At 35.9% G+C, this 14340-nt stretch overlaps 1 protein-coding gene across 1 annotated transcript in view; it reads left to right on the top strand.

Annotated features, from left to right (window-relative positions):
- LOC131849067 (protein slit) overlaps window positions 1-8761 on the top strand; it is a 125429-nt gene extending 116668 nt beyond the window's left edge. The window contains exons 32-37 of the mRNA XM_059199052.1: window positions 982-1133; window positions 2789-2918; window positions 3376-3450; window positions 5089-5153; window positions 7306-7458; window positions 8572-8761. Coding sequence (XP_059055035.1) covers window positions 982-1133; window positions 2789-2918; window positions 3376-3450; window positions 5089-5153; window positions 7306-7458; window positions 8572-8682 — 686 coding nt within the window. The 3' untranslated portion in view covers window positions 8683-8761. The remainder of the gene's footprint in view (window positions 1-981; window positions 1134-2788; window positions 2919-3375; window positions 3451-5088; window positions 5154-7305; window positions 7459-8571) is intronic.
- Window positions 8762-14340: the final 5579 nt, after the last annotated feature.

Here is a 14340-nt window from a genome sequence, read left to right as displayed (position 1 = left end):
AATAATAATAATAATCATTTATTCAGCATAAAAAAGCGTTCTTTCATACATATTTTTGGGTAACTTGTAATAATAATAATAATAATAATAATCATATATTTTATTATTCAGCATAAAAAAGCGTACAGATAAAAAAGAAAACAAAAACTAATAATTCGCTATGCTGAAAAGACTTCCACTCAGCTGGTGCCGCAGCGTGTCACTACAGCGCTGATTTTCAGTGGAGCCACTTGAAAAAAAAAAGAAATAGCATTCGTGATAAATTGAAATCAAATATCTAAAATGAAGAATCAGTTAAATGGATGAATTATATGTGTGATAAATAGAAGAAAAATATATAAGGATAAAAAAGTATTGATAGAAAGACTTGTGTAATATACTTGAATTAAAATATACTTGCGCAGCGCACGCAACGGAAGCCCTCAAATATGAGTAACTAGCTTTTGCCCGCGGCGTCGCTCGCGTTAATTTATCACCCCTTAGGGGTGGAATTTAACAAAATCCTTCTTAGGGTATGCCTACGTCATAGTAGCTTTATGCATGCAAAGTCTCAGCCCGATCGGTTTATAATTGACAAAGTTTCATACAAACTTTCATCCCGTATTTTATCCCCTTGGGGGTAGAAATAATCAAAATCCTTTCTTAGCGGATGCCTACGTCACAACATCTACCTGCATGCCAAATTTCAGCCCGATCCGTCCAGTGGTTTGGGCTGTGCTGATAGATCACTACGTCAGTCAGTCATCTTTGAGTTATATATATTTAGATTTTCCCCGTTTTTGCACCATTTATCACTGATGCTCCGTTCCTATTGGTCGTAGCGTAATGTTATATAGCTTAAAGCCTTCCTCGACAAATGGATTATCCAACACGAAAATAATTTTTCAATTCGATTCAGTAGTTCCTGAGATTAGCGCGTTCAAACAGACAAACACTTCAGCTTTATAATATTAGTATATATTAATATTTGTTACCATGTAGGGTGCTTGAAGGAGGCTTGGATCAACCACAAGCGTGTGGACTACGTGAACGCAGCGCGCACGCAGCGTACCACCGCCGGGTGCGGCGAGGATGAACCCGCACTACCGCCCGCTAGAGTTGTCACTCTGCAGGAGGACGGCGCCCACACGCAGGTCGGTAACATATGCACTCACCCTGCAGGAGAAAACGCTAACATATGTATTATTGTGTATGTACCATAGAAATGCTCAAACGTAAGGGTTTGATTTTTGACCAAGAAATAATCTTTTTGACCAAGGTTACCTAATAATAAAAATTATCTGTGGCATAGAAAATCTTTTTGAACGAAGTTTACTATTACTTTGTCATATAATTTGTCAAAGAAATATCATAATTGCATTAAATTAGTCTTTCTGACCAAAATCATAAGCGTGTAATTTACCCCAGGGGCGGGCAGCATCCCCATCGTCATTTTAAATTAATATAAATCTTTGTAGTATTTTTAACGAAATAGTTTACATATCTAAAATATTAGTCTACTTCAATCCGTGTATGGTATGTTGTGTGGGAGCGCCAGTATTTTGACCAAGTGCTAGTCTGCTTCGACCCTTGTGTGGGAGCGCTAGTATTTTGACCAAGTGCTAGTCTGCTTCGACCCTTGTGTGGGAGCGCTAGTATTTTGACCAAGTGCTAGTCTGCTTCGACCCTTGTGTGGGAGCGCCAGTATTTTGACCAAGTACTAGTCTGCTTCGACCCTTGTATGGGAGCGCTAGTATTTTGACTAAGTGCTAGTCTGCTTCGACCCTTGTGTGGGAGCGCCAGTATTTTGACCAAGTACTAGTCTGCTTCGACCCTTGTGTGGGAGCGCTAGCATTTTGACCAAGTGCTAGTCTACTTCGACCCTTGTATGGGAGCGCTAGTATTTTGACCAAGTGCTAGTCTGCTTCGACCCTTGTATGGGAGCGCTAGTATTTTGAGCAAGTGCTAGTCTGCTTCGACCCTTATATGGGAGCGCTAGCATTTTGACCAAGTGCTAGTCTGCTTCGACCCTTATATGGGAGCGCTAGCATTTTGACCAAGTGCTAGTCTGCTTCGACCCTTGTATGGGAGCGCTAGTATTTTGACTAAGTGCTAGTCTGCTTCCACCCTTGTGTGGGAGCGCCAGTATTTTGACCAAGTACTAGTCTGCTTCGACCCTTGTGTGGGAGCGCTAGCATTTTGACCAAGTGCTAGTCTGCTTCGACCCTTGTATGGGAGCGCTAGTATTTTGACCAAGTGCTAGTCTGCTTCGACCCTTGTATGGGAGCGCTAGTATTTTGAGCAAGTGCTAGTCTGCTTCGACCCTTATATGGGAGCGCTAGCATTTTGACCAAGTGCTAGTCTACTTCGACCCTTGTGTGGGAGCGCTAGTATTATGACCAAGTACTAGTCTGCTTCGACCCTTGTGTGGGAGCGCTAGTATTTTGACCAAGTGCTAGTCTACTTCGACCCTTGTGTGGGAGCGCTAGTATTATGACCAAGTGCTAGTCTGCTTCGACCCTTGTGTGGGAGCGCTAGTATTTTGACCAAGTACTAGTCTGCTTCGACCCTTGTGTGGGAGCGCCAGTATTTTGAACAAGTACTAGTCTGCTTCGACCCTTGTGTGGGAGCGCTAGTATTTTGACCAAGTGCTAGTCTACTTCGACCCTTGTGTGGGAGCGCTAGTATTATGACCAAGTACTAGTCTGCTTCGACCCTTGTGTGGGAGCGCTAGTATTTTGACCAAGTGCTAGTCTGCTTCGACCTGTGTATGGAATATTGTATGGGAGCGTGTGTGTGTGTGTGTCAGGACCCGTGCGTGCCGAACCCGTGCGCGCGCGGCGGGCGCTGCGTGCGCGAGCAGGGCTCCGCCTCCGACTACACGTGCCGCTGCCGCGCCGGCACCGCCGGGGCGCAGTGCGAGCTCAGGGCCTCCGTCGGTACGTGGGGTATTCTATTCAAAAAACGTTTATTTATGACATATTTGTGTATTCTAATTATCGGAATGTAAATGTAACATAATCAAGGATGGACGGGGAGGAGGGTCACGGATACGGGGGACAAGGATAGCGGGGTTTTTTTTATGGATGATATTGGAATGATGCACCCGCATGCGCTAACGGTTTACGCTGGCGGGGCACCAGTGGAGGATAAGATGAGCATGAGGTCAGGTCAGTTAGCACATCGTGACAATTCACCAAGAATTTATCACGATGGTTTTGCCGGGGGAACCGCGTTGAGGTCAACCTGAAAGGGTACATTGTTGGTAATAAAACTACATTACTAACAATCCCCTTTCGAGGTTGAAGGGGTCGGGTATGGTGTGGGGTCAGAAATAGTGGGGGCAAATCAGACCCCATTCCATGATCTAACATTAAAAAAAAATATTTTTTACAGGTGGCGCCCCAGTAATAAGTCAGAGCAAGCTGCCACCACGCAAGCAGCCCTTCAGTAACGTGCAGGCATCGCCAGGTAACATATTTTTCATTCAATTGGTGTTTAGGCTGTGAATATACGATTATTCTGTAGCCTTTATCTAAACTTCATCAAAAATCTTTTATTCATGGCATATTTTAGTTGCTTACACAAATTTAACAAAGAAACATTTCATGTTAAACAAAACAAATCAAATCATATTTCTTTAGGAATAGAATGGAAAAGAAAAATTCATTATTTAAATGAATAAAGATTTTTCTATTCTATTCTATTCCTAACCAAAAAGATAACCAACCATATATATATACAAGTAAGGATGTTTTATCTATCGATCTAAACTGACAAACTTTATATTATTATTGTTACTAGCTGTCCCGGCAAAAGTTGTTTTGCCTTAAAATAAAAACAAAATTAGGGGTGGACTACCCCTAACATTTAGGGATGAAAAATAGATGTTGGCCGATTCTCAGACCTACTCAATACGCTCACAAAATTTCATGAGAATCGGTCAAGCCGTTTCGGAGGAGTATGGGAACGAAAACTGTGACACGAGAATTTTATATATAAGATATACATATACTATATATAAATTGTGAGCAAGAGATACTTTAGAAAGCACTCACCTTGTACTGCGAGGATTTTTTATGGATGATAATGGAATGGTGCACCCGACTGCGCTAATGGTTTACGCTGGCAGCACCAGTGGAGGATGATAAGATGAGCATCAAGTCAGGTCAGTTATCACATAGTGACAAATTTACCAATAGTTTATCACAATGGTTTCCAGGGAAGCCGCGTGGAGGTCAACCTGACATGGTACATTGCTAGCAATAAGATCATCAGTCCACATTACTAACAATCCCCTTTCCTCTCTGTACTGCGGGAATTGCCGGTTTGGTTTCAGCCAGGGTTCACAGAACTTCGGGTTTGGTCAGAACCCACCTTTTGAACGGGTTACCTGTTTACCGCCGAAACCGACCACAGGTGCACTCCAGTATCATCCTCTTGCGATTTTATTTTGTAAATGAACTAATAATATAATTTATTAAATAAATACGCATAAAAATCGACAATTACGAAAATTACGACGACGATAATCCGAACGCTTTTAAAACTACTATACGACCCATAAACTAAACACCGTAAAAAAACCTACGTACTAACGTAAGTTTTTTTTTTACGGCGTTGGATACAGTATTCTTCTTGCGTTAGTGTTGCCGTGCGTATCACTGTGAATAGTGAATAATTAGTATTAAATCTCAGATATGCCCATATCCCTGATATTTCATTCTATATTAATAATAATAATTATTATTTATGTACCAAAATTGTTTCAATACAATCACAGTAGCAGATTCCTACACTAGGCTGGGCCTGTCCTGTAGGAACCAGAATACAAAATAACTTCTAATAATTTTAAGTCTAAAAGTACAATTTGCTAAGCTAAAATATCCTAAAACTATCTACCAAAACTAAGATAACTAAACTAATATAAAACTAAACTAATATAGTAATGTGTGATGTGGCGAGTGAATATGTGTAAGTGTAAGTTGTATGTGTGCAGGTGGTGCATGAGTATGGTTGTTGTGTTTTATGGGATTACTGTGAGTATGTTTTCAGAATCATTTAACATCATTAAGCTCCTAGTATTGTTAAAATTACATTGTTTTTCAGCATCTCCGGCCGTGAAGCAAGAGCTGCCCGCGGAGCATGCGCCCACTGCAGGGGGCTGCAGGAAGGTATGTTCTGTGATATACAAGAATAATCACCATACAAACAATTTTTCCCAGGACAATTTACACAGCGCCATCTAGTCCCAAGCTAAGCAGAGCCTGTGTTATGGGTACTAGACAACTGATATAAATAAATAAATAACCCTGGACAATTAACACAGCGCCATCTAGTCCTACGGTAAGCAGAGCTTGTGTTATGGGTACTAGACAACTGATATAAATAAATAAATAACCCTGGACAATTAACACAGCGCCATCTAGTCCCACGGTAAGCAGAGCTTGTGTTATGGGTACTAGACAACTGATATAAATAAATAAATAACCCTGGACAATTAACACAGCGCCATCTAGCCCCACGGTAAGCAGAGCTTGTGTTATGGGTACTAGACAACTGATATAAATAAATGAATAACCCTGGACAATTCACACAGCGCCATCTAGTCCCACGGTAAGCAGAGCTTGTGTTATGGGTACTAGACAACTGATATAAATAAATAAATAACCCTGGACAATTAACACAGCGCCCTCTAGTCCCACGGTAAGCAGAGCTTGTGTTATGGGTACTAGACAACTGATATAAATAAATAAATAACCCTGGACAATTAACACAGCGCCATCTAGCCCCACGGTAAGCAGAGCTTGTGTTATGGGTACTAGACAACTGATATAAATAAATGAATAACCCTGGACAATTCACACAGCGCCATCTAGTCCCACGGTAAGCAGAGCTTGTGTTATGGGTACTAGACAACTGATATAAATAAATAAATAACCCTGGACAATTAACACAGCGCCATCTAGTCCCACGGTAAGCAGAGCTTGTGTTATGGGTACTAGACAACTGATATAAATACATGGATACATTTTTTTGTAAATAAATACATATTATATATAGTTAATAATATTATAATAGTTAATATTAATAAGTTTACAACTCTATTTAAAAATGCAATAAATAATATATAAAAGAGAAGAAAAAAAAGGACAAATATCCCCCTCCGATCGATCCCTCGTCTAATTCGAATGGTGATCGAAATTACGACGGTCTGAGGTTCGAACCCCTAGCGGTCATTACAACCAGACCAGCGGCGTAGCTACCTAGGAGCTAGACGAGGCAGTGCCCCGGGACCCTCGAACCCTTAACACAAAATCTCGATGGAACTGAACTTTTGAAAATTACTCCCATTTATAACCAGATCAGTGGCGTAGCTACTAGGGGCTAGGCGAGGCAGTGCCCCGGGACCCTCGTACCCTTAACACAAAATCTCGATAGAACTGAACTTTTGAAAATTACTCCCATTTACAACCAGACCAGTGGCGTAGCTACCTAGGGGCTAGAAGGGGCAGTGCCCCGGGACCCTCGTACCCTTAACACAAGATCTTGATGGAACTGAACTTTTGAAAATTTCTCCCATTTTCAAAATAAATATAACAGGTTGCAACCCAACTTCAATGATGGCAACTCAGTTGAGAGAAATTGGAAAGTTATACCTTCAGAATTCTCCTAAATTCTTTCTGTGGGCTGGCAGTGTTGTCAATTAGACGGATAGCGATATGTGTGTTTGAATAAAACTGTAATATAGGGCTCCATTGTTAGAAATAGAAAATCATTTATTCAAATAAACTTAATTTAAGCACTTTTGAATAGTCATAAAAATTTTTTTAATCTACCATACGTTCGGAAAGCTGTCTCATCACAAGAAGAACGAGCAAGAAACTTGTGTGTTGCTCTTTTAAATAATCCTTGTAAGTTTACATTTACAAGTCGAAACGTGTGAATACAAACTACCAACCAGCACTAATTTATTAGGGTCAAATATAAATATACAATAAGATTAAATCAGTAGTGATTAGAGCAGACCAGTCCCTACGAGCATTGTACTATTTGATTTGCCCCAGGGCCCTTGGTTACCTAACTACGCTACTGATCCCGACATAATTGATTAAAAATATGTCATAATAAGCGACATGTCACTGTAAGTGAAGTCATTATATCCGACTGTTATTTAAAGAATTTTATATGAAAACAAAACTTACTACTAATAATCGGTTAGTCGATATAGGCCGAGTCGTATTAAACGGATTTACTGTATATGTTATTATGGTATATTTATAAAAAATTTTAAACTATGTCTTATTCTTTGTAATATATATTCAGGAGGCCACTCGAGAGTTCATCTCTGAAGGCACGTGCAGCAGCCGCCGCGCGGTGCGGGGCGCGCGCTGCACCGGGGGCGACCGCGGGGGGGCGCCGCGCGCGGCCTGCTCGCGCGGACTCTGCTGCGCGCCCAGGAAGACCAAGAAGAGAAAGGTGAGTCCGATTTTTTTTTGTTCTTAAGAGAAAGTCAAAGAAACTATGTCTATACAGCTTTAACATATTTGTTCAAGTTTATAGAAAATATATTAATTTTTATAAAATATAATCATTTTTGTAGCTAGAAACTGATTTTTGAGGCTGTTGATAGAATATAAATAAATAGGCCATCAAATTTTGTAAAAATGTTACCCTTAAGGGGGTAAAATAAAATAGGGGATGAAAGATTTTAGATAAATTCGTCATTTTTGAAGCCAGATCTATGAAATTTTTTCCACTAGCTTTTTTGGGTTAGTTTATAAAATACCCCACTAATATTATAACTGTGAAAGTAACTTTATCTGTCAGTCTCACTTACACGGTAAAACTACGGAACCAATTTGAATGAAATTTGCTACACAGATAGTCTAGACCCTGAGAAAGGACATAGGCTACTTTTGAATGCGATAGAAGGGTTGTAAGGGGTTGAAAGAGTTATGTATGGAAGTGACGTCATTTTTGAAGATGAAACAATGTAACTTTTTCATTTGGCTTTTATTGGGTTAGGTCATTAAATATTTTTTCATTCTCAAGGTCAAGGGCACTATTTTCGCGGACGAAGTCGCGGGTACAGCTAGTAAGCTAAAGTTATTACTGTAAAGTTTTATCAAAATCCGTTACATTTTGCGTGAAAGATTAATAAATAAACATCCATCCATACATACTCACAAACATTCACGTATTTATTGTTATAAATAGTAAGATTATAAAGAAAATATTAATAAAAATACGCCGACCACAAATGAGAAGAAGAAAGAAGAACCTTAGAAGAACCTTCGCTGCCCCCTATTTTTGATAGCGATTTTAATTTACATGGCAAAACAGCGTTTCCGAGGACAGCTAGTTACAAATATGTTTTCTACCTTCAAATGCGATTTCCATGTTGATTATCGCATGCCTAAACCTTGTTAATGTGTATTTACTTAGAATAACTTTTATTTAAAAGAGCAACATCCAAGTTTCTTGCTCGTTCTTCTTATGATGTCTGCGTTCCGAACAAAAAAGTAAGACTATTCAAAAGTGCTTGTATTAAGTTTATTTGAATAAAGATTATTTCTATTTATATTTCAGATCCGGCTAGTATGTGCGGACGGTACACGCTACACCAAAGAAATAGAAATAGTGCGCAAATGTGCGTGCAGTAAAAAGTGTTCCCGCCAAACCAGCCCTTTCTTACATTAGATATCCATCCTACATCTTAATTCATAACACAACTACTATAGTATATAAAACCTGCCACAGATTATAACCGCCAAAATATATTAAAATCATTGACAGATCATAACTAAACCGCCACAGATTAAAAACCGCTAAAATACACTAAAGACATTGACAGAAACCCGCCAAAATGAATTAAAAATATTGACAGATCATAACTATAAAAACCCGCCAAAATATATTAAAAACTTTGACAGATCATAACTATAAAAAACTGCCACAAATTAAAAACCCGCCAAAATATACTAAAAACATTGACAGATCATAACTGTAAAAATCCACCACAGATTTAAAACCCAGCCAAAATATACTGAAGAAGTTGACAGGTTAAAAAAGCAAAAAGTTTAATGCCATACAGCGTTATTTTCAGCAGATGAAACGAAGTTGATGCATATTTGGTATTAATTAATACTAAATAAAATAAGTATAAAACCCATAGATTCATCTTAAAATGAGATTTTTATAATTTTAATGGCATCATACAATTATTAAGAATTTGACTTATTCTAAATAATAAAAAAATATCTTAATAGAATTATTTTATTTGTGTAATCAAGTGTAGTAATAGATCTTTCAAGGGTTGACTTCAAAATTCATAATGAAAAATCATTTTTTTAATATCATATTTTATACTATATAACACAAGGAATTAGTTAATAAACATTTTATATTTCTTTTTAATTCATCTATATTTGTTACAATTAGACGTCCACACAGAGTAAATCTAGACCTAGAGACTTTCGCGCCATTTAATGTTAATGGTTCCATTTTTGTAAAATAGATCATGTATCATCTCAAATTTAGAGTAGTTAATAAAAACCCCTTGTACCAATAACACATAGACAATAATCACAATGAATAAGTAAATGTTTTCTTAATAAATAAATACTGGGCAAGCATTTGTCTTTGTCGTGTAGAACTGTTATCTTCGAAATTTAAAACTTGAAATTCATTTTTGGAACAGTAATGAAGGCTTGGGTACACGAGAGCGAGATATAATACAGAACTTGTATTGTCTCTCTCGGAATGTGGAATTACATGCTTCTCAAGAAACGTAACTGTGCAAAGAATAACATTATCGTATGTTAATAAAATTAAGTTTTGAAAATCACACACATCTAAAAAGAGTATATTAAAGTTTATTAAAGGTCAGCAACAGCAACAGCCCTGGTGTTTCAGGCGTCAAAGGCTACGGTAACCGTTTACCATCAGACTTGCCGTATGCTTGCTTGCTACCATTGTGGTATAAAAACATACGAATTTTATTCAAACACATCAATTCTTCTATACTTTTCTAGTAATGAAATTCAAGTTTTTTTTTCTGTGTAAGTGTAAGGAAGTGTAGTAGATGACCATAATGTATCGAATTTATGGATTTTAAGATTATACAGACATGTAGTCACGGCCTAACACGTAGCTGATGTAGACGGACCTAGGTGCCGCGAAAACTGATAAAATAACCTCACTTTTAAGGGATCTAGTTATATTTATGGTTAATATTGAAAATTGCATATAAAAATTACGAATTTTTTTTAATTGAACTATTGCAAATTCTTTATCTTTTCTGTTGAAAAGCATAGACAGGAACCGCATACAGCTATTAATAGTTATAAATTAATAATGGTACTATTTTTTTTAACAAGATCAAGGCAATATGCAGTTATATATTTTATAGCATATTCAAAGGACATACGTTGTTGAATCCGTATTCTTTTTCAATCTTTAAAACAAAACCATTTGCTAATACATTTAGTAATATGCTAAGGGAATATTGTTAAATTAAATTCTCTACATATAAAATGATTAAATTACTAAATATAATAATACCATTCGTATATGTACCCAACATCTTACTTAATACAATATATACAAAATTAGTATTAAATTATATATCTAATATAAACTCTAAATAATTAAGTTTTTTTACTCAAATATTATTTAAAGTAGAGACGCAAATACACTATGTACCTAATGGATTAATTTTAATCGGATTATAATATTTTGGCATAATATACTTCGATATCTTAGCCGAATGTACCTACGCAAATAAAAAAAAAATAAAGGAAGCCATTATTTCTTTTAACAATAAATTATGTGTTCATTTGATGTAATTATAAAGTATTTATTATTATTATTGTATTTATAGTTGTTTATTTAAGTTTAGGTTTTAATATTTAAGCATATTTTATAACGATTTGAATATTTTATTTATAAATGATTTCAATTGTTTTGTCTCCATAATGGCGGATACGGAAAGGAAATGTGAATCAAAATTTGTTTTCTTTTTTAAATTAGAAACAAATTTTAAAATATCATTATACTATTTTTAAAAAGCCATATAAGCCATATCATATTTATTTGTTTGCTATTTACCAATACGAATACAAAAATATAAAATGTTCAACTTTTGTTTTATAACCATTATTTTGGAGGTAAAACTATTTTTAAAAATCGAATAATTTTTTTACATCAATTATTTCACGGCTCTAGACACGTGTCTATATTTTAGTTAACTCATCGAAATACCCCTATTCTTGCCAGCTCTCTCGTCTATGATACAATTTACATGTATTTAAGATAATATAGTTGTTAAATATATTTACACGAGAAACCCTCAAACCAAACATGTGTATTTTACAATTTTACACGCTGCCGTAGTTTTAAAAGTTTCTAATTGAAATCAAACTATATTAATGAATGTGAAGGAAGCTAATATTTGAAATAAGTAATTATTGTACCGTCATATTATAATGTATTACTATATAAGTGCGTTATAATGGTTAAAACGCTCGGGAATATCAGCCCGAGCTGAAGGCAAAGGCGTAATAAATACGCACGTATATTTACGTTTTTCAACACACTTGAGTTTAAATAAACTCAGCCTTTATGGTTGAGTTTATTTACTGTGTAGCACATTGTTACTTTCCCGCCGTTTTTCTTTTTTAAATCGGTGACTTCGAATTTGATTTTGAAAAAAATATATCAAGCAGTGCTGTTATGGAATATAACCTCACTATTTGCGTTTATAACGCACGCGTGTATTATGAACTGATTTATATATAAAACAGGTGAAATTGGATCCATTTTACGAGCAAGTGTGTTGAAAATAAATTAGTTGCATTAAGTTGACAGTGTCCAGCTACGATAACTTCATTATTCATATCACGCCGTTTTCTTTACTGAGAACATGTTTTGTAAAAATATATAACTTTTATGCATTTTTGTTGCAAAAGCTTTAGGCGTTATTGTAAATTTATTAGAAATAATTCTATTATTAGTGTATAAGCATATTTTACGCGTTTATTTTATGCATTCCGTATTTATTCTTATTTCTACCAAATTAGTAGAAATTATGGTAACATTGTAAACAACGCATTTATCGACCTAACTTATTATGTCAGTATTAAAGATTTTATTATTATAATGCAATTTATAGGAGAATCTATCAGGAATCTGTTTGGAACACTGCCATTTTGTCTTACAACCAATGTTGCCATGTCAAATAAATAATAGTTTTTGGTAGATTTTTCTTAAATGTATGGTAGTGTAAGTAAATGTTTAAGATGTATTCGAAACGACGCGAGATAGTTTTCGTAATGTTTCGTGTCGTGTCGGCTGCGCCGTTATCGATTAAGCTTTAAGTTATGTACCTAGATGTGTTGCTACCGAGTGATGTGCCGCCCGGCGTTGCATGCGCTTTTTATGGAATAACTATAAATAATATTGTAATAAAATATGCCATTTATAATTTATTTGATGTAATAAAAGACGATGTTAGATAAAAGTTGTCGTGTTTTATTTTATATGTCCTAATCATTTATATTTATATAAATGATGATAATATCAAAATATCTTTATTCATGTAGGTCTATTACAGACTCTTATGATATGTCAAATCTACCGTCAGTTCGGAGTGCTTCCGACCTAAGAACTGACAAGAAACTCTGCACGTATTCTTTTCAAATAAATATTGTACATAATAATAATAATAATAATCTCAGGACAATTCACACAGCGCCATCTAGACCCAAGTTAAGCTAGCTAAAGCCTGTGTTATGGGTCCTAGACAACTGATACAAATACATAGATAATTTTTTTTTTTTCGTAAATACATACATATTATGCATAGAAAATATCATACTCATGAATACAAATGTTTGTGCCGTGCGAGGAATCGAACCCGCGACCATCGGTCGTAAAGCGGTATGCTAGACCGCTAGACCACCGAGGTCGTCTATACATACATACATACATGTTTACAATAATACAGATTCGTGTTTAAATTCAATTTGTGAGAATATAGTTACCACCAGCATATGCTTTGTTATTTCTCTCAATATCTCCTCAGGATAGAGTTTGAACTTTCCAAAGGAGATATTTCGTTTATGCATGAGTGGGCTACAACCACAGGATGTGTAGTGGCGTTTCCTCTTCAGTTTAGCAAAATTAACCTCCCCTTAGCTATATAGTTAGCGACGTATCAAGTCGTCGACTTGACACCGTTCCTGGAAACCGTCGTGATAAAACCCTTGGTGAATTTGTCACGTGCTAACTGGCCTGAGCTTATGCTCATCTTATCATCCTCCACTGGTGCCCCGCTAGCGTAAACCGTTCGCGCAGGCGTGCATGAGTCTACTTTCTAGTACCATGGGGAGGAAGGGTATTGTTAGTAGTGTGGACTAATAACCCCATTGCTGGCAATGTACCATGTCAGGTTGATCTCCACGCGGTACCCCCTGGATCATGACAAATTTGGTCACTGGTGAATTTGCCACTATGTGCTAACTGACCTAACGTCATCTTATAGTCCTCCACTGGTGCCCCGCCAACGTATACAGTTACCGCAAGCGGGTGCACCAATTACATTATCAAACTTTGTAGTACCAAAATAAAAAAACACAAATTATATTCATACACTATGTACCTAATGGATTAATTTTAATCGGATTATAATATTTTGGCATAATATACTTCGATATCTTAGCCGAATGTACCTACGCAAATAAAAAAAAATAAAGGAAGCCATTGTTTCTTTTAACAATAAATTATGTGTTCATTTGATGTAATTATAAAGTATTTATTATTATTATTGTATTTATAGTTGTTTATCTAGATCTTATGTCTAGGTTTTAATATTTAAGCATATTTTATAACGATTTGAATATTTTATTTAGAAATAATTTTAATTTCGATCTGGCTAATGATATCAATAGGTTTGTCTCCATTATGGCGGATACAGAAAGTAAATGGAAATTGTTTTTTTTTAATTTAGAAACTAATTTTAAAATATCATTATACTATTTCTAAAATGCCATATTATATTTGTTTGTTAACCAATACGAATACAAAAATATAAAATGTTCAATGTGAAATTTATAACCATTATTTTGGAGGTAAAGCTATTTTTAAAAATCGAGAATCTTTTTTATATCCTTTATTTCACGACTCTACTCGTCATCTTATAGTCCTCCACTGGTGCCCCGCTAGCGTATACAGCTGACGCAAACAGGTGCACCCATTACATTATCAAACTTTCTAGTACCAAAATAAAAAAACACATACTTTAAAATATATATTTATTTTCATAATAATTTGTACGTAATACTATTCTCATTTACAATA

Source organism: Achroia grisella, unplaced genomic scaffold (genome assembly GCF_030625045.1).
Source record: "Achroia grisella isolate CSIRO2021 unplaced genomic scaffold, CSIRO_AGI_Agris_v1 utg633, whole genome shotgun sequence".
Lineage (NCBI taxonomy): Eukaryota > Metazoa > Arthropoda > Insecta > Lepidoptera > Pyralidae > Achroia > Achroia grisella.
Note: the sequence above shows the minus strand (reverse complement) of the source record. Positions and strands in the feature narration are given on the sequence as shown.